Here is a 26,105-nt window from a genome sequence, read left to right on the forward strand (position 1 = left end):
AACTAGGGTCCGTGGCTACAGCATTGGTTCCATTCGACAAATGCTTAAAATCCTGGCACTGATCCGGGCCAGGATAAAAAAAACATGTTCTTACCTGGTGGGACCGAGAACTAATACACCAATCAGAGGGGCCAGTGTGTAAATCAGATGCTAGTGAGATGCTAACTTGCCTTAGAGACGGAGGTGATGCGGCGAGGTTAGGGTTCGGGTAGTCTAGTCGGTTTGCTATTTCGAACACAACTCTAAACTGAAAGCAGCAAAAAAGAAGGGGACAACAGAGGAGAGTGAAGCGAACAGGAAAATGCAAGAATAAATTGAAAGAGTTGGAAAAGGAGTGGGAAGAAAAACTAAGCGAGAAGTGAGTAAGTGCAAGAGAGCCGTGGGAGAGGATCTGGAAGAGACTGAATGAGAGGGGCAGTGGAAAAGAAAACAGGAAGCAGGACAGCGATAGGGTGGAAAAGAAGGATGATGTAGGTGGATGAAAAAGGAATAAAGCTGGAAAAAGATCGAGCATTGGCCGATTAAAATGACAGAAAGAGATATTGCTGAGGAAAGCAAAACAATGAGGAGTGGAAGGATCGAATTAACCTCAACCACGTCCCCTGGTACCTACCTGGGCTGCATCCCATTCATCATACGTTTACCCAGCACGCCACCTCAGACAGCAATACTCCATATGCAAATCAGCCTTATTCCTACTTTAATTGGGCAAGTCATTAAGTCAACCCAAATTGCCAGGCCAGGTTCCCTCCGAACAGGAACACACAGGCAACCCCAAATCGGTTTGACCTATTGGGGGACTCATCAGTAGGATGTAGTTTGAGACCGATGGCATGGTGAACACGGGACCCACATCGGGGCAAACCTATCGCACGTAGTCACATTAAGGGCACCTGGCCACACCTGTAGCTCTTAGGGCACCTGGACATACCTGCTGCATGTAAGGCACCTGGAAATAGTCGTTGCATTAAGGCACCTGGACATAACCGTTGCACTTGGGTTGCCTGGACATGCATACTCCTTGCACTTAGGGGAAAAACATGGACCACTTTCAGAAATACATGGCATTAACCTAGTGAATGATTTATTTCTGACAATTTCAAAGAAACAGGTTTATCAGAATCTTCTCTGCCTGTTGCCTCAAGTTGGTTTCTCCAGGAAGTGACGTAGATGCAGAGAGAGTGTAATCAAAAGACTTGTTTACATGTGTGACATTTATTAGACGATTCCTCCATACCGCACAGCCCTCCTGCCCACCTGATTTCAGTGTGACCCCTCTCCCTCCCAGGCTCTCTACCCGTCGGTCGCATCGACCTCACTCACAGCCGGGGAGCTCAGGCCTACATCCGCAGCTGCAGGCAGGGGTACAGCCCCACGTCTGTGCTTTGTCCCTTGTTTCATTGAGACCCTGAGACAGGGCCCGTCGGGCAGGTTTCAATGTGTCTGTGCATGGTCAAGGAGGTGTCCCCTAGGGCAGTTGCGAGCTTGTTGGAGGTTCTGCTAGCTAAGACTCACCCGCCCCTGCAGCGGTAATTGTGCATCTGGGGGGCAATGATCTGATGCATTCGGGTAGGAAGGGCGCTGTCGAGGCTCTGATCACTGAGATAGGATGGTTGGCGAGGAGGTGTCTATGTTTGGAAGAAAGGGGCCCCTGCCTTATGAGATAAACCCTAGCAAGGAGACAATATTTAGGAAAAAGAGAGCACAATTGCACCGGGTTATGTGCCTATTTAAAGGAGTGAGAAATGACGTTGCACTAATAAGTCAATTAACACTAAATGTGTTCATGATATATTATTATATTTTATTCATTATTATTTCATCTTTTTGTGTAGGAAATTTGTAGCTAATGTGACATATATCCAAACAAAGTGATTATGTGACATATATAAAATAATTTGATATAAAAAAAGTCAGAACAAGTCATAGAATACAGTAACACATTCCCATTCTGGCGAGGAGGTGTCCACAGGCAGTCTTGGCATAGTCCCACATAATTCTCAGGATCCAATGACGGTGGCGGTGAGTCAGTCTGGGCCCTGAACCACTCGGTAAAAAGGATTGACAGGCTGTTTAGGTCCCCAAAACTCCAAACCATTTCACATGGTGCATCGGGGGGGGGGGGGGGGAGAGGTTTTTCCTGCAGGGTGGAGTTCACCTCTCGAAAACGGGCAATGACATTTTCGTAGAGAACTTGCTGGCGTGGTTGATAGGGACACAGGACAGGGCATGACCCTAGGACTTTTCTGTGAGGGGATGGCCAAATAGTTGATCAACTATGCTGGCCTGTGGCAGTAAGGTCATGATTGGTGGGGCATTTTACTGTTCCTATTAGGTATCACCATTGTTAATGGGGACGCCCGAGGGAACAGTGGCCTCTTATGAATCTCCAAGGGGCGTTTAAAGCCGATAGGCTGGAGGATGCGGGGTGGAGAAGTTCCGCTTCCAGTAGGCCTTTGGGTCAATCCCCGCACAGGCGCGTGCAAGACAAGTTGGCACAACAGCACAATGCCGTAGGGGCAGCATTTGAGGGTGTAGAGGGTGCCCGTAGGAGGGAACCTTCTGGGTAACCGGGCCTCCTGCGCAAGGTCACTCCAGTGAGAGGGGTGGACCTGACACATAGTTGGACCAATCATGACCTTGCCCGTAGGTTCAATTCGGGATACGCAGAAAATAAAAATGTACATAATTTAGTTTCAGGTTAGGAATGGCTATGTATTAGACACTATGTTAAGGTTAGCCATGCATAAATAATTGTAAATACAATGTGTAAGAAATTTGGTTAATGTATGAATATTCTGGACTAATGGACAGGTTTTCTCCGTATTGTAAATATAACACATTTTTATATGTTTTATCATTTAATAAAATACGTCTGGGGTTCTAACGACCCCTAACCCAAGCCAAGTGTGTTTTGATGTGTATCTACGCCTCGGAGGAGAGTGTAGGGGTTGTGGTACCAGTAGTGGCCATGGTTTGGGTATGGATGGCCGTTTTGGGGCGGGAATTCGGCAATACCTGGTCATATGCTAAGACGCCAACCGGGACTCGGCACGCTTTAACTATGCCGGTTGTGCCGGTTCCCGACACCAAAGAGGGGCGGGACTGGTGGAAGGCGCTGGTGACGCACTCATCACCAGCCCCAACCTTCGCTCTGATTGCCGAAGCATGTATGTCCCGGAAGCAGTCAAGTGCTTCCGGGGCATCGGAGGCAGGTCCAATCTGGATCCTGACCTTTTTTTGGTCAGCGATCGTGGACCCTTCAAAGGCAGCGGTGAAGCAGCTGGATGGTCTTTTCCCTTGCCGCTCCGCAGCCTAAGCAGCTGATCCATCCACGCAACTGAGATTTTCTTCTTTTGCTCACCCACCATCCCCTAAGGCAGCAGATTACTCCTGCTCCCCATGTCGCTCGCGTTCCGCTTTCTTCACACCGAATGCCTGCTCCTCGTGCTGCTTTCTTCACGCCTAATGTCTGCTCCTCACGCAGGCTGCTTTTCACAGAAAACACCAAAATCCATTCCATATACTGGTGCTGATTAAAAACATCACTTCTGAGTACCTGAACTCACACTTCAGTAATTTACCTAAATACCTTTATGAATTGACCACAAAATGTGGGGGTAAAGTGGCAATGGTGAGTCAAACCGAAAGGACTCGACCCTCTTTGCACCTTTCCTAACAGGGAGTCAGATTCACACTTTATCTTAGCCAAAAGGCCGAGAAGCGATGGGAGTCAGATTCACCAAGGCACTTGTGAGCATGTACAGTACTTCTACAGAAGTACTCCTTCCCTTTCTCCGGCCTGTTGTTTAGCAGGTGAAGAGTACTCCTGTTCTGTGATTGAAAGCCTGCTGCACAGGGCCGGACTGGGAACCAAAACCATCCCTGGCAAACTGCTCGGCCGGCCCCAGAGGGGGAGTGGAGGAGGTGAGGCTGAGCTGTTTGCTAAGGCCAGTTTCGGCCAATATTGTTACAGGGGGCTGATATTGCCGGCCCCAGGTAACAAAAAAATGGCCTCCCAGTGGCCCAAAACATGCCCCCACGCTGGCGGCCCATGGGGAATCGCCCGGTGCCCGCTACAGCCAGTCCTGCCTGCCTGTGCCACACAGTCATCGTGATGCTTGCTGTTTGCTGCAGGAGCAATCCACTTTTTATTGATTTATTTATTTGAGAGTTTTATATAGCGCTAGCAAGACCCTAAGGCACCAGAGCGCTTTACCTGGAAAATCTGATTCACACACTGTCTGATAGACACAGAGTGCAAGCTACCTCCACGCTGCTGCCTTCAGAGACAGTGCCCCCCACAATGTGTGAGACCCCATAGGAAAGATATTTTGGGGACCCCAGAATGGAATATATCGAATTTATTATCTATTGTCAGCTAATTCAATCCATCGTGGTGCTAAACCTCACTGAATTATACATTCAACTTTCAGACACTGGGGCCCACAAAAACAGCCAAAACCTTGGGGTTCACAGCGTCCGCTAGCTAATCACCAGTAAAAGAAAGAAATATGAGCCTTTGCTATTGGCTTTTTTGCAACAGTATTTTAAGTGGAAATTTATATATTTTACCAGTCTATGTCTTCTTATTGAAAAATCTTGGTCATTTAAAACGGTGATTTGGTAGCTGTGTGATAGACCTCTACAGAATATAAAAAAGAGACATATACCAACAGCACTCCACATGTTGCTTTAATTGCTGGATATTTTACTCACAAAAAAATCCCAGTTCTCAGCTGGCATTCTTGCTGCAACAGTGAAAATCAATTCACTATTCTCAGGATTTTCCCCATTCCATCAGGTGAAAATCTGATCTTATTGTCCTTCATTCCCTTCCATGACTTTGTCTCTCCTCTTTTCATTCTATGTGTCCAGTTCTCTGGCAGATGGTGACCCCTTACTCTTCTGAAGAAGAGTAAAAAGAGAGGCCAGGAAAAAAGGAGACGGATAGAGGCAAAGCCAACAGTGTAAGACGGACATAAATGGAATTGAATAAGAGAGGTGAAGAAGACGTCAGAAAAGAGAGGTAGAGATGGGGATGAGGTAGAAACATAGGTGAAGTAAACAGAGACGTATGGGAATGGACAAAAGGTGACGGAGCCAGAAAGAAAGAGATTAGTAGAAAGTAGGAGGGGTAGAAAGAGAAGTAGGAGTTAGAGATTGATAGGGTCTTACACTGAGGCAGAGAGAAATAAAGGACAAAGAGGAAATATAAAAAGAGGAAGACGTTTATGAAGAGTGAGAGGTAAGGTAGAGAGAGCGGTGAATTAGAGAGAAGTAAAGAGAGCGAGAGAGATGAAGGAATGAGAGAAGAAGTTAGAGATGCAAGTTAGAGAGACCCGTGAGATAAGGAAAGGTGCATAATGAGAGGAAATATCGAACAACAAGCCAGGTAATAAGAGTAGTGTTGGAGGAAGAGAGAAGGTTGAATAATAGAAAAACAAGCACTGGCGTTGCCAATAGGTCTCGCAGTAGGAAAGTTGGAGCTATTGGTTTTGTAAATGACAAAGCCCTTTATGTTTTTAAAATGAAAAAAAAATAAAAGGCATTGTTATTTGGAATTGTAATGGCTCCAACTTTCCTACTGCGAGACCTATTGGCAACGTGAGTGGTGTTGCGTGTGTGATTGGCATTGCGTGTATGAGTGGCGTTGCGTGTGTGATTGGCGTTGCGTGTGTGAGTGGCGTTGCGTGTGTGAGTGGCGTTGCGTGTGTGAGTGGCGTTGCGTGTGTGAGTGGCGTTGCGTGTGTGAGTGGCGTTGCATGTGTGAGTGGCGTTGCGTGGATAAGTGGCGTTGCGTGGATGAGTGGTGTTGCGTGGATGAGTGGTGCTGCGTGGATGAGTGGTGCTGCGTGGATGAGTGGCGTTGCGTGGATGAGTGGCGTTGCGTGTGAGTGGGGTTGCGTGGGTGAGTTGTGTTGCGTGTGTGAGTGGTGTTGCCTGGGTGAGTGGTGTTGCGTGGGTGATAGTGGGCTTGCGTGTGTGTGAGTGGCGTTGCGTGTCTGAAAGACTATTACTGGGTCACTTGCTTCGCCACTCGTCATGATCCCCGCGTGTCCGCTTCCCACACTTGCTTAATTTTTATTAATATTGCTGCAAAGGCCCAGGGATAGCACACTGCTACCGGAGTGCTTGCTTCTGTTGCTTTGCATAACATCATGCATACTTGTTTTTAAATTTACTATTCTAGTGAAAGCTGATTGCGGTCTACTTTTAGGGTCTTGTGGCGTGTCACTGTAAAGAAAAGTTGCATTTTACTAGCTGATACCTCATGTGATTGCATCTTCACTTGTAAATCTAGTGTATTTCACCAGCGCATTCATACCCTGGATAAAGTGGGATTTGATACTGTACATATTATGGCTGAATCAGGAGCGTGGTGCATTGGCCGGGCCTGATTAGAGGAGACTGCCTGCAAAGTGCCGATAGCTCTCTGCGGCAGACAACATGAGGCCCGGGTGAGGCCTGCAATACGGCTGAATCAGGAGCGTGGTGCATCGGCCGGGCCTGATTAGAGGAGACTGCCTGCAACAGCCACAAGCTGGTGAGAGCGGCTGCTGTATCCTCGGTGTGGTGTGGCTTGGGAGGCGGTGGCTGGGGTCACATACAAACCTGGGAGTGCCGACCCGGCTCTTGGCCTTCATTCTGAGTGCCTGGCTGAGAGGGCGCCCCCTGGTGCGGCACCCCGGAAACTCCACCGGTTTGCTGGCGACTGGGGATGAGATGACTGGCTCGCCCTGGTGATCTGGATCTGCTGCCGCCCTGCATTGGGTGGAACATGCGGAGTGCCGATAGCTCTCTGCGGCAGACAACATGAGGCCCGGGTGAGGCCTGCAATACGGCTGAATCAGGAGCGTGGTGCATCGGCCGGGCCTGATTAGAGGAGACTGCCTGCAAGAGCCACAAGCTGGTGAGAGCGGCTGCTGAATCCTCCGTGTGGTGTGGGAGGAGTGCTGTTGCGGGGAGAGAGAGGGGAGGTGCTGGTGTGGGAGGGGGGAGGTGCTGGTGTGGGAGGAGTGCTGCTAGGGCAAGGCTGTGTTGTGGGAGGAGTGCTGTTGCGGGGAGAGAGAGGGGAGGTGCTGGTGTGGGAGGGGGAGGTGCTGGTGTGGGAGTGGTGTGGGAGGGGGGAGTTGCTGGTGTGGGAGGAGTGCTGCTAGGGGAGGAGAAGCTTGATGCCGGATGGGGGCGGGAGAGCCTGGGAATGCGAGAGGCTGGGCTTGCATGCGATGCGCGTGCATGTACACGGGAACTGCATGAAAACCGCGGGGCTGAAAGCCCTTTGGTTTCACGATGTTTTCGCCACTTGAATTCTCGCTCCGCTCGATGCGCTTGCGCACATCGATAGGTCGCGAGACCTAAAAATGTGGCATAGAGAGGAAACAGGGTTAGTAGAGAGACAGATGAGGTGGAAAAAGAGAGGTCAAATAGAGAGCTGAGGTAGAAAAAGAGGTGAGGCTGGTACAGAGGATGGAAGCACATGAGGGAGAGAGAGTTGAGACGTAGAGACAAAGAGGTAGATAGAGATGAAGAAGGAAGTGTGCCTTGAAAAAGAGACAGGTGCAAGGAGAGTTGGGAATGAGAAGGCAGTGGTAGAAAAATGTGAGGGCGGTACAGAAAGAGCTAGCTTCAAATAAATAAGGTCGTGAGAAGGGTGATATGGAGCCATAAGATATAGGATGAGAAAAGTGAGGTGTAGAGGTAAGTACATGAGCGCATAGTCAGATGTCACATTTCACCTACAGAAGTGAGTGATCAAAAGATTGTCGATACTAAGGGGACATTTATTATATAAAATACGTCATTAGGACACTACTTTGTGCCTCAAAATCAGTATTATTTACGCTTATCACTGTCTGAGTCATAAACTCACCATGGCACTGATTCGGTCACGAGGAGTTCCTTTTTATTCCTTCCTGTGGATGTTTTGCACATCAGTCTTTTAATTCTTGTAATGGGGCAGTGGCCCAGCCTGCCCCATCAGGCTGGGCCACTGCCTCTACTGCAGAAAGTGAAGCTGTTCGCCCTTCAGACCTGCTGCTCAAGGCCTCATACTCTACATCTGGAGGGGGGTAGCACTCCAACATGCCATACTGCCCCCCTTAGTGGCATTACACATGCTGCCTGCCACAAGTCACATCCGTGAGAAATCTGACCACCCAACTCCCATCCGGATGGACTCCCTCTTGCTGCCCTTGCCAGCTCACACCAAAACCAGCTGCGTCATCTACAAAGCCATCATTACCAGCACTCCTGCCTATACGGATGCCAAGGGGACCCTCTCTAGTGGCTCTTGGCACATCCACGGCCAGGCCTCTAGCAGACTATGTGTGAAGGATTGAGAAGACACCTTGTATGTCACACCCCTCTCACAGTGCCCGCCTCCTGTCCACCTCCTCTCATCCCCATTGGACTCTTGTATTATTGTCCCCTCCCTCTCACCCTTTGGTTGCCTGTGATAGGGCGAGAGTGATTATTTCAATCAATGGCTCCGCCTCTTTTTTTTAAACCTGAGTCCTCCCTTCCGGCTGTGTTTTTACAGTAATGGTGTCTGCCCAGGTGGAAGTTGAAGGAGGCGGGTCCTATTTCAGGTAAGTGAACGGGGCTGATACCAGACAGCCAACTTGATGTTTTTTTGTGTCAATATTCATACTATAAGATATTTATAGGACTATATTAAAAATAAATAGTCTGCTATCACACCTCATATCTAGCATTTATTTCTTCGACCTTCATAACTATGGCCTGAGGCTGCATTGCCTCTAAATTTGTTTATATAATATGCATTATTTATTGATTTATTGATGCAGAATAGTATTTCGCCAAGAAACACACCAAGTAAGCACATTTTACAACAATTACTAGAGAGTGATTAAATACAGTAACAACGTTGCAGTTCTTTGGACTGGTGAGCGACAACTAATCAAAGACACTACACACCTCATATGTGTATATGGTAGATATTTAACAACCATTATATAGCATATACTAGATACAGAGTGGAGGAACAAAAGTATCAAAAAGAGAAGCAACAATATGCCCCCTGTTCACCAACTAGTGGGCCATGAGAGTCTGACAGTGGTATGGCCATAGACAACTTTACTCCATTACCCTCCTTCACTCCGAAGGAACCATTCTGACTGTTGCGTAGATTGGTTGGCCCAGGATCCATTTAGATTAAAACATAGGCCCATTTTTTGAAACAATAAAGGCGACATAGAGCAACTTTAACAAATGACAGTGTTTTGAGGTCTTCAAAGTTGAACACTAATTTTTTATAATCGGATGATGAAGGATTTTACAACAAAGGTTTTTTATTTTTTGTGCAAATGGATATAGGTCAACACGCGTTTCACAACAACATGGCCCTTCATCAGGGCCCAAAAATGCATACGCAATCCGATAATTTGTACATCACTTGTGTGAAAACAAATGAAGAATATGAATCTTGACCCCGAAAGCATATAGTAATCAATGTAGTCGCATATTATGGAATCTGAAACCACAGGGCAACGAATACAATTTATATAGCTGGGAATCTAATTTAAAACAATATCAGCATGAAAACCATCTTCCAAATTGCAACAGGGGCCTGTGAACATAGATAACTTTGTTTTATTACTGTCCTTCACTCCAAGGGAACCATTTTTACTCTTGCATAGATTGGCCCAGGATCTATTTTGGTTAAACGATAGGTCAATGTTTTGAGACATTAAAGGCAACACAGAGCAGCTTCGGTCTCACTGATAAATGAGAAATGATATCTTTGTGTGTGTCCACCAATCACAGACCTTCAGGGTCATCTGCACTACATTAACGCTCCCTGGTGAGCTTGACACAAGAACAGTTGAACCTGAACCCATGCATCTACACCAGCTGATGGCATTATTTTTCTGTAAGCACTCCCGCCTAGAATCAATTTTGGCATGCGGCCACCACACAACATCCCGTAAACAGGACAATAGGCAATCCTTCACATTGATCAGTTGTTACATTGCACAACACTCAGGACTGTCAAGCTGGTGTGAACTTCAACTTACCCTGCTGGCTATGCCTCTGAGCGTACACCACAACCACCACCGCGAGCACCATGCAGCAGGCCGGCGTGACGGTGTAGGCCATCTGTGTGGGAGAAAGAAAGAATTGGTTATTCAGTGTCAGTCTGAGGGCTTCCTCCCGCCCCCTCACACTCTCAGTGGCTGGATCAGTTAGGTGTCAGTCTGAGGGCTTCCTCCCGCCCCTCACACTCTCAGTGGCTGGATGTGTTAAGTGTCTGGTCTGAGGTCTTCCCCCAACCCACTCTCAACTCTCAGTGGCTGGATATGCTCAGTGTCAGTCTGATGACTTCTTCCCGCCCACCTGTCCAGACTCTAAGTGGCATGATCATCTAAGCTGAACTCTGTTGGTGAAGCCGACCCATGAGCGGTGCTTTCTCTCAAATACCTAGCGTGCTCCAGCAGGACTCATGCGCACTGATCCATGGTGGGGGTGGATGCCCAGGCCAGGCACATCATAGGCGGTGGGAGGTAGTGATCCTGGCTCTGCTCTCTGTCTTTCGAAACCAGGCTTTCCTCACAGGCATGTCTGCATGTGTACTTTCTAGGGTGAGGCCTGGAGGTTCAGGGCTGGTCAGTGCTTTAAACGGGACAGTTACTGCCCACTAGTGAGTACCCGCACTTCTTTAAGTCGAGTGGTCAGCGCTTCTCTGCAAAGGTTCAATGCTTGTAATGGGAGAGCGCAGTCACTGCTCCAAAACAGACCGTTCTCTGAGATACAGTGCCTGCACTTATACTGTCTCATTTCAAGCACTGGGCCTGGTACTGCGGCAATGCAATTCAATGGGGAGGAGGACCTCCCCATTACGTATCTTCCTCTAGTCCTGAAGATACTTTTAGAGCAGCTTTTACAGTTCAGCAGCTTGTACCCGTTTAACCGGTTCGATGCTGATGACGGAACCACTCCGTCATCAGCTGCGGGTGCGCTGTGCTGATGACGGAGCGGTTCCGTCATGGCCCGCTCGGAAGGCCTGAGCGGCGCGAATCCCACGCCTTCGCTGGACGTTCCATTGAGCGGGGCGGGCCATGACCGAACCGCTCCGTCATGAGCACAGCTCAACCGAGGCTGGTGACGGAGCGGTTCTGTCACCAGCATGCGGCCGCCGCGCGGCCGCCCCGCGTCCTTAGCACTGCGGCGGAATAGCCGCCGCAGTGAAGGGGTTAATGAATACTGTGGGTGGATTTACTGAGGCCCCGCCCCCTGTCACCGGCAATTCTACCAGCAATCAAAACTAGAAGAAGAACAATAACAATGATCATGACAACATCAATACCAATAATAATAATAGCAAAAACAATAGTAATAACAATAACAATAATCCGTACAATAATTAAAATACTAATAATAATAGCAATTATTGTTAATATCATTATAACAATAATAGTAATAATACTAAGCATTATTGTTATTATAGCAACAATAATAATAATGATAGCAACAATATTATTAACAACTATAATAATATAATAATAATATAAGTAGCAATACCTATTTCTATTACTTTTATTATTCTTATTACAATTAATATAATTATAACAACAGTTATCATAATAACAATAACACTATTAATACTAATAATAAAAATTTAATAGTTGCAATAATTATTATTGCCATTATAATTATAATACTCATTATTATAATTATTAATTATACCAATAAGAATAATAATAATAATTATTATTATTATTAGTGCTGTAATTATGCCAAATTATTGTCTCCTTATTAAAATAATTTTAGAGTAATAAAAACATGTATATTATTACTATTTGTATGATTATTCCTGTTAAGATTACTATACAGCATTTGGCATCACTGTACAGTGCACAGCACTATGCACGTGCGTACATTATAAGGGTCACGCTTCACAGAGAGCTGGCGTAAGTAGGCTTGTGCAACATTTTTATTTCACCAATAACTCTTCAGTAAACCCTTTTTTTGTGTTAAGTGAGATATTCTAAATTTTTGCTATTTTGCAGAATGTTGACTCACGCATCACTTTGCCCACAGGGGACTAGTTTCGGTGGAAAATGTCTCACTGAGGACCATTTTTCCTTAAGTTAGAGATCTTCTCCTCGAACTTTTCTCCTATTGGCGTCGCTGGTGGCTTTTTGTGGGAGACATCTTCATGCAGGAAGGTGTCTCGGCATCCGGTTAAAATATATTTCGCATAATGCGGGTACATTTGCAAAAGAAGAACAGGCATTTTCGCGGAATTCTAATTACAAAAAATGACAACCTCGCACACAGTGAATTCTTACGGGGAGAAGGGGGCTGGAGTAAGTAAGGAATCTCCTGTGGGGATCAATACACAAATGATGCTGATGCTTGTCACTGTTTTAGATAAATGCATAACACATATGCATTCTCCTCCATGCCAGTTTAGAGTCTATTTTTCTGACAGAGAGGATTCTGTAAAATATAGAGGTAGAGTGGCCTCCTCAGAAACACAAAATGCAGTCAAGCAGAGAAGGAAGAGTGAAAACCCAGGGGTCTTTGATGTCAAGTCATGAACGTACTGGATGTTTCATCTCCCCCAAAGAGTGTCTTTCCAGATCTTTCCCGGGGATGGTTTGGGTGAGAGTGAGAGTCGCCAGATTTTTGGCTGGGTCATTCTACTTTAATGAAGTACTAGCCTCTTGTATTGAACCCTACACAGGCTGGCCGGGTGCCTAAAATAAGTCATCTCCCCTCAGCGTGCAGCCAGGCAAGAGACAAGTCACCTGAAGTTTCCCCTGCCCATAGCAGCACATCTCCTACACAACTTTTTTAAAGCAGAAGGTGGCCGTGTGTAAGACTTACTAGTCATGCTGGTCCTAAAAATAAAATCCTAAACACAAAGATAGAGCTCACATTTTCGATGAGTTTAATATAGCATATAATCAACCAATCTTGCAGGCGACTTAATCTCTCTTTGGTGCTCAATCTTTAAGTTTATGATTTTTTTTTTAGATTCACAGGTATCTCTTTATTGTCATTGTTATAGTCATGTACATACAGGTTTAAGTGCCGGAGTGGCAACAATGCCTTTTATAACAAGCAAAAGTCCCCTTTACATTCACTGCCCCACACAAACATGTTTCCCTTCAACATGAGTTTACGCATGCACTTGCTTTTGTCTGCAAACATGGGGATGAATCTTGAATAGAATTCAACTAAACCAAGAAATGTTCATAACTGCTCCTTGTTCTATGGAAAAGGAGTTCTCTCAATGGCTGCGGTTAATTTCATTTTTGGATAAATACCTTTCTTAACTATTCAGTGTCTACTTTACACCACTCACTCTGATGTTACATTTCTTTCTTATTGTCAAACCACTTGCAAACCCCCTAAAACTGCTCTTAGAGACTGGTTATGCTGTTCCAAATCCTTTCCAAACACCAATATGTCATCCTGGAAGTAAGTGAAATGGGGTACCTCCCTCAGCAAATTGTGCATGGCACATTGAAATGCGGCAGCCATGGACGCCAACCCAAAGGACATCCATCAGGTGTAATAAAGGACGTCAAAGGCCATGATTCTGGATGTAACACTATCTGGAGGCATGCTGAGGACAAATCCATCCCGGTGAACACAATGGCTCCCTTTACGGTGGTCAACATCTCACTAATATTTGGTGAAGGATGCCTGTCAACCCAAATAGCTGCATTAAGGTTCATCAGATCCACACACAAACGCAGTGCCCCATTGCACTTTTTGGCCAAGACCAATTGGAGTCGACCACCCAGACACCTCTATTTCTTCAATATTACCATCATCACATAATTTCTTCAATTCTTGATGCAATGGTTCTCTCATAACAAGGGACACCACACAAGGTTTATAAGCTTTGGAATCAACAGCTTCCTTCAGAACGATCTTGTGCATGAATCCTATCAACACACCCAACTTAACCCAACTGGGAAATTCTTTACAAAAAAATTTCAGTGACTCATCCCTACCACAGGTACTACAGTCTGGGCCCCCCAGAACTTGGTCAGGGTGGTTGGAATCCAGTCTTATGCACAAGTATTTTTGCTGAGGCCAACCTAGCAAACACAAACCATCTTTAGCAAAGTATACCGTAGATAGAACTTCTACTCCTTAAAACATTAAGCAAGCTTCTATATAGCCCACCTAATATATGGCTTTGTTCCCATAAGCTGCTAACTTGACATCAGGTTGTTTAAGGACATGATCAGGAACCTGGAGATATATTCTTTCCTAATGAGTGTGTATCTAGCACCAGACTCTGCCATCACTTTCACACTCTCAACATCAACTCTCATCATATAATGTGGGTTGTCATCACTGATGTTCCCTACTTGTTCAAGTTGTAAAATAATATCATGACCTGTCCCTTCTCCTTCACATTTTCCCATTGTAGTTACAGAGGATTTAGTATATCTCTTAGCATACCCCATCCTGCCTCAACATACCCAGGCAAAGTGTCCATTTACCTTGCACTTACAACACAATTGGCCCAAAGCAGGACAAGTCTCATCAATAGCCAAATTACCCCTTAACCACATTCAAAGCAAACCCATTTAAATGTGTTGCCCCCTTTAGAAGAATTGAAGATTCTGTTGGTCTCGTCCTTCTACGTTTTCTGAATCTCTTTTTGAACTAACTCTACTTTATGCCTCGTAGCTAACTACTTGAGGTCCGCTTCCATGTTTTCAGCTCTTTTTACAGTCTCTTTAAGCAAAGTTCCATATACTGCATTTAACAACTTCTCCTGTACTCTCTTGTTGTTGACTTTCAACGCAAGTTGATCCCCTAGCATTTCGTCCAAGAAGTTCATATAATTGCACATGGCCGCAAGACATCTTAAACTAGCTACAAAGCTCTCCACAGACTCTGTGGGCATTTGACTCCTGTTTAGAAACTTGAACCTCTCCAACACTTCATTTTTCCTTTTACCAGATTCCACAGTCAATTGTTTCAATCAGCATAATATTAATCTACTTCCTCATCAGCATCATCCTCTTCCCCAGGGATAGGCAGAAGGTATTACACTACTCTACTACCTTCAACACCCAAACTGCAAAACTAACTTCCTTGCAGCAGTAAAAATTTCGCCCCCAACTGCTTGTCCTTAAGCTTCAATGCCCTCCGTCTAATGTTCCGACTGTACAACAGGTTCACCAGGGGCATATAATATACACAGTAGGAGCTGCGAAGCTCTCCATATTGTTGTTTTTATTCATATTTTTTTTCACCAAAAAGCTACTATTTGCACCCAAAACCCCTTACTGTGGACTTGACAGCCAACCGTGGACTGGAAAGAGTAAGCATTGCCAGAACAGCTATTGTCATAAAAATATATCACTAGGCAATTAACCTCCACCTCAGACACAAGGCTACAGTGCACTCGGTCTGGTGCTTGCCAAGCTAGAGACAATTTCTCCTTGCACTCCCATGTGCTCGCACTGCGCGCCCCCTCTCACTGTAATGTGCTTATTGTGTCTGTCTGCGATCTGCCTCTTAGCCCTGTAGGGATGTGTGCTTACTTGGTTCTCTCAATGCACATGTCATTGTCTACAAAACTCTGACCAAGAAATTAATTTCCCCAAGTTGGGCAGTCCTCCTCATAAGTGGCAAAGGGACTTCCCAAATACTGCACTTTGACGCACAGGTCAGCGCGTGCCCTGGTGATACTCAGCAGCCTCAAATGGCCGTCTCATAGCAGTTCATCTCCTAGGCAGTGGTGGGATCCCATCCTCGTCGCCAGTGAAATGATAAACAGAGCAAAACAGGTAAGAAAACGTGATCTATATTCAGGGCCGGACTGACTACCGGGCGTTTTAAACAATAATCAAAGCAAAACAAATTTTGTTCAGTACACGCACGTCCCCATCAACGAAATCTGCCCTCAGGTCAGCAGCATTCCATAACACCCGGTAGCCAGTCCGGCCCTGTATATATTCCAGAGCCAATAAGCACAACCCGCTAGGGAGGAATCTGTCAGTAACTATCTTTAAGCTTTGCTTCAGATCCCATTCTAGAATGGAATCCTAAGTAGTCTCAAGTCAAAACAAGAAGGCTATGAAGGTGGCATTGTCAGGGACAAATAGCGTCTGCGTAGGTTAGATGAGTTCATAGATTACCCTCGTCACGCATCACATACGACATGGCATGCGCGTACAGTTCCAGTCCTGAGGAAACAATGGGTCTCGCTGACAATGCACTGTTGGCTTCAAAGGCAGGAACTCTACAGGGCTGGTTCCATGGATCAGTCTCATGCATTTCTTTTCAGTATCCAACAAATAAAACAAAAAAGTTTGCAGAAGTAGTCTTGTTTTATTACAAGTTTCAGAACGCTACCAGATGTTCTGCAAACAGAGGTTTCCAATTTAACTAAACCATGTATCAATTTCCTCCAATAAATTGGAACCTTTTACAGATAACATTTGGAGAAACGTCCTACTCAATAAGATTCTAGAGGCACAGGCATACAATGGGGAAAAGCATGGAAAAAATAACCCATTTATGCATAATCCTCTGACGCCTACGCAATACGCCCCTCGTGTGCTCTTTCCCAAAGAAATTGAGGAGGATGGAAATATGAGCGTGTCTGGCTTCTCTTCGGATAAACATAGGTGGCGGATGCCAAGACTAGGCAGGTTCTCCATTTCTAGGTAACCTGAAATGAAAGAGATGTCATGGTTTGCATCCTCCGCGTCTACCCATAGACACTGGTGTTCTTGCGGCCTGGTATTTAAGGTAGGTGTCCATCTCTGATACCCACTGGATTAACATCAGCTCAGAGCAGAGACCACCTTCGTCTCTCTTTATATAAAAGTCATCCATGCAAGCTTATTCGAGTAAGTTAAACCTCTGAAACAGGAAATGACGACACATGAAAGCATGCTGGTAATCTGCAGATCCTGTGCAACAGCAAAGGTTGCAGGTAAACATTTATTTATTTTTGTTTCAAATTAAACAAAAATACGACATTTTATTTTGAAGCTCTGCTGCTACCGTGTATACATAGACTCCACTTCCTGTCTTTCTCATACATCACTTCCTGTTGAAAAGTATAAACGACGTTCTCACATGTATGGAAATCTATGGAATAAATATTCTTTTATATACAGAGGGTTATTCTGATTTAGGGAGTGGTATAGCTACACATTAAGGTAATCGGTGCGCCCAACATGGCGCATCAACTGTAGACATCCAGCGCTTCCCCCAAGCAACAGCCAGGCCCGCCCATCTGCAGGAACCGGTGGTGTATACGAACTTAAGATGGATGCCGCGTGAGAGGTGTGATCATGGGAGTAAAGAGGTGAGAGGTAGGACCTACAGGTGGCTATGAGTGTGGGGAGGGGATCCCAAACTTCTCCAGTGAAAAGACTATATTAAAAAAAACACAAAAGGAAAGGCTATCAAAGAAAAGGTCTTTAACCCCTTCGACGCTGATGACGAGCTGGGCTCGTCATGGTGTAGCCCGCTCGCACGCTGATGACGAGCCCAGCTCGTCACGTAACATGCGGTTTTGAAAATCTCAGCGTAGGAGCAAAATTGCGCTAGCGCGCTTGTGGTTAAAGGAAGACAAAATATTGAAAACGACTTACCAGCATAAAGGCTTTGTCAAGGGCCTTTGCCAGGGGCGGCCTTAGGCGTGTGCACGCTGGGCACCTGCACAGGGCCACCAAACCCCAGCGGCCACCACGACAATATATATCCTTAATATAAGAATCCTCTGAGGATGGATACATATTTGCGTGGCGGCCCCTGGCAGGGATTTGGCTCCCCTGGCTCTGTTCCACCTTCCTGAGCTCTGGGGGGGCTCCGCCCCGCCCGGAACCCCTCTTCCGGGGCTCCCTACCTACGCTCCCTGCCCAGGGCCGTCATGAGCCTAGAGCCGCCTCTGCCCTTGCTGTGGGAATGAGACTGTGGTATTTTTATTGCAAGTATGCATTTTATTATCAGTTTTGTGAATGTAGGCTGTTCACCTTCTGAAAGAAAACTTCAGCATTCTACAATGCACAAAAAGAGAACAACTGTCCATTATTTAATCCACTGTGAAACTGGAGTGCACCAGCTCCAATGAAGACTAGTGGAAGTGAATTCCAGAAGGAGGCCCATGGAAGCCAATCCTTTGTTTTTTGTTATTTTTGATGCCAGGAAGATGCTTCGCCTCAATATTTGATCAAGATGATTCCGCTCAATATTTGATCAAGCTGACATGTTTCGGCTGCTGAAGGCACAGTGCTCATGGGCGATGAAATAAAATCGAAAATAGTCTTTAGGGAGTAACTATAACAAAAATGTTACAAAACAGCCACAAACTAATATAGTCAAACTTGAGTCTCAGGGTATTTTCTCACTAGGCGCAGTGTCTGACGTGTTTTTTTCTTATCTAAAGTTTTTTTTTTACATAATGATCCATCTTACACTAGCCATTTTCTGTGTTGTTGACCTTCCTCAGGAGGTTTTGGTGTGTTGATTTGTGTCACAACTATGTTTCTTGTCTCCAACTCATACTAATTTGAACACTGCAGGCATGTACCCCTCTCCCTCCCCTCCCTAAGCGCCTTGAAACCCTCTGGGTATGTAGTGCGCTATACAAATCCTATGACTTGACTTGACTTGACTCTCCCTCCAACTACACTCAAGGGGTTTGGGAAACCACCACAAGTAGAAATGAGTAGTAACGCGATGTAACGCAGGTCCTTACAGACTTGGTGCAGGCAAGCCCCAAGCCCTTTAACGGGCCCCCCGTCAGTCCCAGGTCCTTGAATATCTATAATACATATGAGAGACTCAGGGGCCCCTCGTCACCTTCTGCATGGAGGGTATCATTTTGCCTTATCCCACTGAGTATTAAATATATGTGCATGACAGTGTGTACATGATCAATGGCATAAAAATAAGATTTATTAAACTATATTGTACAAAAATTGACTTTTACTCCTAATTTACATCACAGATGAAGGAACTCATTCAACGTGAGGTATTTAATGGATTTACGCCTACCAATGGCAATAGAAATAGAGTTGGTTTATGATGTAAACTAAGCTGAGGGGCTTAAAAGGAGTAAATGTGAACGGAAAATGAACAGTCCCTCCATGCTCCAGCCTAAAATGAGTTACTTTGTGTGATTGTTTCAGAAAAGAGTCTTTGCCAAGTCCCCTGGAAGGATAACACGCTCATGCAGCAAATCAAGATTCAAAATGGCTGGCGGGGCAGTTTGTCTGCAGAGCGGCCAACTTTGTTGTTGTTATTTATTACATGCATCATTACTAGAGACATAATTAAGCATCCACTGTTGGATACACTGAGGTTTTCCTTGATTGTACATCTGGTCTGGAACCAGGGGCTGATCACATCCCCAGAAAGCTTGTCCTCATTACATTGATTGGATCCCAATAATCTTATTATACCCATCGCTGGTTCGAATTATCCTTTTTACAAGCCATCTGGAACTGCTTGAAATACTCATCACAAATTTACAGAGTCTGATTTCGGATCAACATCTAAAATTTCAGTGGCTAATGGCGCCTTTTCATAGTCGCGGGCCTTACGAGCGGTAGAGATACTAAAAATTCCAAACCGTTGACAGCAAATTTATGAACTTATTCTGTGTTTTCCTTATCACAAACAAGAGCCAGGTTCTGGTGAACATAGTGCTGCGCCATTATTTATCTATAGTACTGGGGAAAATTGTATGTGAGTAGCAACATCTATAATGCCACCGGCAAACGCAGGACAGTATCAGCAAATATTCATTTTATATTACGGCTATTCAAACCCTGGCACGAAAAACATCAGATGATTCACGTGCTTCTGGCACAAGGACAAACCTGAAGTTTTGCATTTTCTTAACCTTCATAAGGCAAACCAAACATGTGAATGCTGTTCTTTTCTTCCCTTTTATCTGACTGAATTCCCTGTAAGTGGATCAATAGAGATACAGGTCTTCATTTGCACATGATCAGGGCTTATCTAGAGATCTCCTGACCCTATCATAGCCTACATTGAAGACCCTCTCGATGTCACACTTTCCTGAATGCATTCAGAACAACTAGAAGTTAAATACTCCAAAAATCCCAGGGGTGTCCAGTCATTGACAGGAGACTGACACTGCTGAAAAATGTGCAACTACCGCCTACTACACAACGGTGCATCATGTCAGTAAATAAAACACATCAAGTCTAGACCTCTTTTAGCAGAAGAACCGGTCTTTTAGACTATGGCCAGTACCAAACTGGACAAGGCAATCAACAGTGAAAGATCTGTCTTGTGCCTAACTGGACAAGGAAAATATGTACACAGTGTACTGCTTGCACCAGCTCAGACCAGGCCAGCAAAGCACTGAAGAGCAGTTCAAGTTGTAGAAATGTGCCATGCTAACATCAAAGCAGTATATTATATTTTCCTAATTTGAGCTATAAAAATGGGAATGTTATTGACTTATCCCAGGTGGAACCTTGCCTTCACATGAAAACATTTGTCTATCAATAAGGGCTTTCCATGCTGCCTTGAAACAACAAGACCTCAGAACTCAACGGCGGAAGACAACATCTGCACCTTCCACCTCGCTCGAACATGGACTCGATCCATGAGAAGTTTACAAGCTGCTCGCTATAGGATCCATCCGGCTCTCACTCCTTCTGAAACCATGGGAGCTAGGTGAGGACTCTGTAGAAGGCAGGTACATCCAACTCCCCTCATTACTGCTAGGGAACTAGTTTACGATGAGCGGGGGTAGAGAAGCGGGAATACAGACTCTACCACAAGCCAGAGCGCACGGTTCTCGCATATCTGTTTGGCTCCCCAATGATCCCTACTCATCTTCACCACTAATATACCATGTCAGGCCAGAACTTTGCCCTGGAGCTAATAATGATCCCGCTAAAGATGTCCACGGGCGCTCTGGCCATCTAGATCGCAGAAGTAAATGTAGAGTGACGTAAATAGAAGGGAACATGGATACATTTTAACCCAGCTGTGCCAATCACATTGACGTGCAGATGTCCTGACAGCCCGCAACACCTCCACGTGGTACATTCGCATAAATGCCGCAGGCCAATGCCTGTTTTTAAAGAATACTTGTATTCACTGAGCTCAGAGTCCCCAACTCTCTGATAATGATATGCAGTCAACATTAGGGAATTAAACTTTCAACAAACTTGTCATTTCAAATGAACTTATTTATATACAACGACAATCCTGGCACATATGGATTTCACAGCCATTCTAGAGATTGCTTAATTTGTAAAAAAAACATAACTATAGGATTCCAATGTTTGTCTTAAGAGCTGGTGCTGATGAATGCCAGGTTTGCTGCACAGCAAGGCTGTGTGGGGCTCCATCTCATGACACTTTCCTCCACCACCCTACATTTCCTGTCCTTCTTCTCACTCTTGAGGGCTCTTTTTCATTTCTGCTTTCTCTGTTCCTCACAGTGTTCCTGTATTTATGTGTGCCCTCTGTCTTTCTTTCGCTCTTGCTTCAGGTCAAAGTCTGATGATGAACAAAAGTCCTTCCACCGACAACCACCTGCACAAGTTACGCATTGTAGCTATCCGTGTTTGACATGGGTTGGAGTCATCGTAGTCTCAAGCCCTCTAATTGCACTTACGCCATGATTGTTCTTGTTGATGTCCCTGAGTTTTCTGAGCAATGATTTTGAATGGACTTGTAACTCCTGTTGGAAGATGGCCCTTCATGATCATCCTTCTTGGTCTAGAACCTGCAACCCTGCTATGAAGACATTAGGTATGGGATGGGATGGCAGCAACTTCTCTAATATGTTCAATCCTTCTCTCCAGGTAAAAAGTGATGAACTGCTTTTTGAGTGATTTTTAAGAACCTGGAAGAGTTTTGAGGAGGGAGCAGGTAAAACTCCATGCAATGTGGTGCAAAGTGCAAAAAAGCCACGTGCCATACAAACATACAAAGAAACAGAAAGTGCTAAGTTGTGGTAGAGATTCAGAACATTATTAGGTATCCTGTGTTTTAGTAAAGTGTCTTCGCTGTGGGATCCACCCACACCCCTGAGTGTATGATTGACTGCCTTCCTTTTCCCATGAGAGACAGTGGGATAAGTAGATGGGGACAGGTAATGGAGGGAGGCGTGTGCCGCCCTGGGACATCCAGAAGGAGCTTACAAATGAAGTCTTCTTAAGGTTCAACTGCTATCAGCTGACTGCTTGGCTTCAGTCCCAACTCTGGACTAGGTGGAAGTGGGGCTTCAAGATGGTCACCCGCAGGACAAAGGTAATCTCCAACTGGTATCACAGCAGGGGAGAGCAGGAGTGCACCACATCGTGTCTAGGAAGGATACTTGCCGGAAAAGGATTAGGAGGAATTATGGCAAGGGACTTTGAACATGCTACACTCCTAGTTAAATCTGCTTAACTTAGAAAGAATCGCTTGTCAACTCTCCACAGAGTCTGCTGGACCCGACAGAAGCTCGTCAAGTTCAGAAAAAATAAGGGAAAAAAATCGCAGGAGATGTGAAAGTCCTAATGTGGAAGATGTACATATGTTTTATGTCTGTCCAAGATTAACATAGTTTTGACAAAGGGTGGGTTAGATGATATCAGATACCAAGGGACGGACCATAGAGGTACGCCCAACTTTCATATTCTTCGGTTTGCCCGGGAAAAGGAGAGGACCAGATAAGATCATCCCAAATTACGTGTTTGGATACTTTCCTACTTCATTCTGCAAGAAGGAAAACATGTAAGAAGTGGTTCCAGACAAATCCCCCACATGGTGCGAGTGGTGGAGATGAGTACATTATGTTCATGAATTGGACAAGAAGTCAAGGGGAGGTGAAGGTAGAGGTCTTTTTGGGGTCTAGTTGAGAGATAGCTAAAAATGAACGGTGGGCCTGGCTATACCTCCAAGGCCAGCAACAAACACTACAAGAGCCCTTGTTTCGAGGTGAGCGTACTGTTTCTGGACTAAATTGATCAGGTAAGCGCAAGCAGCAGCAACAGCATGGGTAAATGCTCAGTTGAGGAGGTGTGAGTGCATTTATAAAAATAAAAAAAACCAGTAACCCAAATATTGTCAACATCATGTTGATTTGCATTGTGCACTTTCAGATGGCCTATGCGGCAAGGTCAGTCATCGAAATCCTGAAGTCCCGCTGTCACTACGTTCAAAACAAGAGTAAACAGGGCCCGAGACTGAAAGGTCTTTTCTTAGAACAATTCAATCGTGGATACACAGAAGTCGCTACTCCACTTCACGAGAAATGCTGAAACTACAAGTCACACCATTCATTCATAGCACTGTTGATTGACAAACCCAACCTACATCTAAATCACCCTCAGAATAAAGGGCAAGTTGATGGCTATGGTAACATTCTAAAAATGTTCACAGACCCACTAGTGAATAAACTGCACTCTCCCAGGATAAGTGGTGGCGAAAAAATTGTAAATACATTGGAGACACAGTCTGAGTAGAGGTGCTGTTAGTGTGCCTATCAAGAAGAAATAAATAATTGGCAAGAATTGTTTTATCATGTTCTGTAACATCTTTTGAGCTCCACTAAAAATGGAATCGCTTCTTGATGCTAGCAGAAAATAATGTACAGTTCATATCACCAAAACTACACACCAGCAGTGAAGGCATGAAAACACACCATATCAAACATCCAACCCTTCTTCAGGAGAGCACAGGCCACGACAAACCAAGCTCATTGCACGCACGCCAGGCTCTTGTTATGGGGCACTCTGTGGATTTTGGGGTTGGGGCAGTGGGATGGGGTCACAGACCTCTAAGAATGTGCTACAGTGCACAGCCAAGTTAGCAGTGACAAGACCAGACCATCTTGCTGGTATTCACGTGACACCCGCTGTTTCCGTATAGACCACATGCACTCTCCCAATCTTACACATTAGGAAGATTGTCACAAACTAGACAGGTACCACACAGCTCTTCATGGCCACAAAGGTATTACAGGTGTGCTATATAATGAGAGAATACAGAGTTTGCAAGCAGCATGCGTCACCTTTTGTGCTCAGCTCACATCTCACTGTGTGGTGCACACCATAGAGCTGTGTTGCTCAGCCCCATAAACTATCTCTGTTCAACACACATCACAGTTTATGGACATAACACATCAGTGTGTCTCAGGTCGCGAGCTTCACATATAACAGTGTAAAACAGAAACCATTGTTTGAGGACCATACTTCACAATGTAGAAGAGCAGACACCACTGTCTGGGAGCACCACACACGTCAGTGTAGTAGAGCAGAAAAAACTGTTTGTGAGGCCAACACAGTGTGGAACATCACACTAGGTGTTTGTGAGCACCACAGGTCTCCAATGTAGAAGAGCAGAAAACACTTTTTGTGAGGGTCACACACGACGGTACAGAACAGCACACAGCACAGTACAGGAGCATCACACCTTGCAGTGTACAAACCCACACACTAAAATGTGTTAGCAAGAAGTATCCCTGTTTCCAGTCGAGAAAATACTGCAGCGTGCTAGCAGCACACGTTAAGGTGGGAGGTCTAACTTTCAAGGGTCCATGTTTTCACATGTAGATGAAAAGTAAACATTACAAAGACAGACGGATTTCCGGCCAGAAGCAGGGAGTTCAAGCTGTATCTGTACAGTCTGAGAGGGGAGGGGCACTCTGGGAGTTTAGGCCGAAAAAGATCGGGCTGCGTTCTTTTTCAGTGAAGATGGGCTTCTAGGTTCATAACAGGGATTTTCTGGCTTATTTTGAGTGCAAAATGTGTTTTGGTTTAATTTCCTTTGTGAAGTGCCTATTTTCTAGCTGGATTTTTATTGGGAGCAGCACCGTCAGGAAGAGGGGGTTTTGCACAGTTACAGCGTCAACAACTTGGTCCCCCACACATTGGGCTTCATTTATGAAAAGCGTGAAAACAGCGATGCAACACTTTTCATTGCGCTCTTCTTGCGATACCTTGGATGTGCCAAATTTACAGTACGACGCTCCATGTCGCAAGGATTGATCCTGACGTATCTAGTATTTATTTATTTATTCTTAAGTTTTATATAGAGCTGGCCAGACCTGAGGGTATCGGAGCGCTTTACAACAGTCATAATGCAAAAGATCACAAAATACAAATCTAGTGGCACAGTATTGACGCAGTGCTGGAGTGTGTCGGAAAACAGACACAACTCCAGCAATGTGTCATTACACATAGGCAAGTCCCATGGAAAAGGGCCTGCGGCAATCCTTACACCTGCTGTGAAGCAGGCGTAAGGATCTGATGCCGTGAACTTGTAGAAGTGGCCCAGTCAAATCTCATAGATTTCACTGCACCACTTTTGCGAGCCTTTTTTTATGGGGGAACGCCCGCTCTGCATACATTATACCTTACATAGGTATAATGTGGCGCAGGGGATTACAAAGTGACGCATCTACCTAGCTGCGTCACTTTGTACCTATGGAGCCGTGTGAGGAATTGTTTACGCCGCTGCAGCATCACAAAAAAGTGACGCAATGTTGGCGTAACCCCTCATAAATAAGGCCGTTGGTGCGTAGTGGCGGCAGTGTGTGCACAAGCTGCACTTCCTGGTACTACACACAGACTTTGGGCAGAGAGTCACTGACTTTAAAGGGAACTTCTGGTGAATGATGTTACAGGCCATATGGACAGTGAGGCACTGACTTTACGGGGGCGTCCGGCGAATGATGTCAGAGGGCACTTGTGCAGAGAGCCACTGATTTTAAAGGGGAGTTCGATACATGATGTCACAGGCCACATGGAAAGTGAGGCATTGACTTCAAAGAGGTCGTTCCAGTGAAAGATGTCAAAGGCCACTTGGGCAGAGAGCCACTGACTTTAAAGGCCCGTCCGGTAAATGATGTGAAAAAATGTCATAAAAAGTGGACAGCATCGAATAAAGGAACATTCTAGAATGCTTACTGTTGTTGATAGTGATGTCGGACTGGGTAAAGAAAATAGGTATTTTGTCTTCACTCAATGGCCCATTTAAGTAACCCTGGGCAAAGCACTATGCTACGCTCACGTAGTTTGTGAAGTTTGCGCTACTTCGCACTACGCTAACTGCACGTAGCACAGTGCAAACACGCGTAGCTTAGCGTAGCCTAGTGCAGCGGTCAT

At 45.3% G+C, this 26,105-nt stretch overlaps 1 protein-coding gene across 2 annotated transcripts in view; it reads right to left on the reverse strand.

Moving 5' to 3' along the window:
- Positions 1–26,105, reverse strand: part of CNTFR (ciliary neurotrophic factor receptor) — an 857,892-nt gene that overhangs the window by 448,418 nt on the left and 383,369 nt on the right. For both annotated transcript variants that reach the window (XM_086960266.1, XM_086960267.1), the window contains exon 4: positions 10,041–10,122. In XM_086960266.1, coding sequence (XP_086816392.1) covers positions 10,041–10,122 — 82 coding nt within the window. The remainder of the gene's footprint in view (positions 1–10,040; positions 10,123–26,105) is intronic.

Source organism: Lissotriton vulgaris, chromosome 3_1, assembly GCF_964263255.1.
Source record: "Lissotriton vulgaris chromosome 3_1, aLisVul1.2, whole genome shotgun sequence".
NCBI lineage: Eukaryota > Metazoa > Chordata > Amphibia > Caudata > Salamandridae > Lissotriton > Lissotriton vulgaris.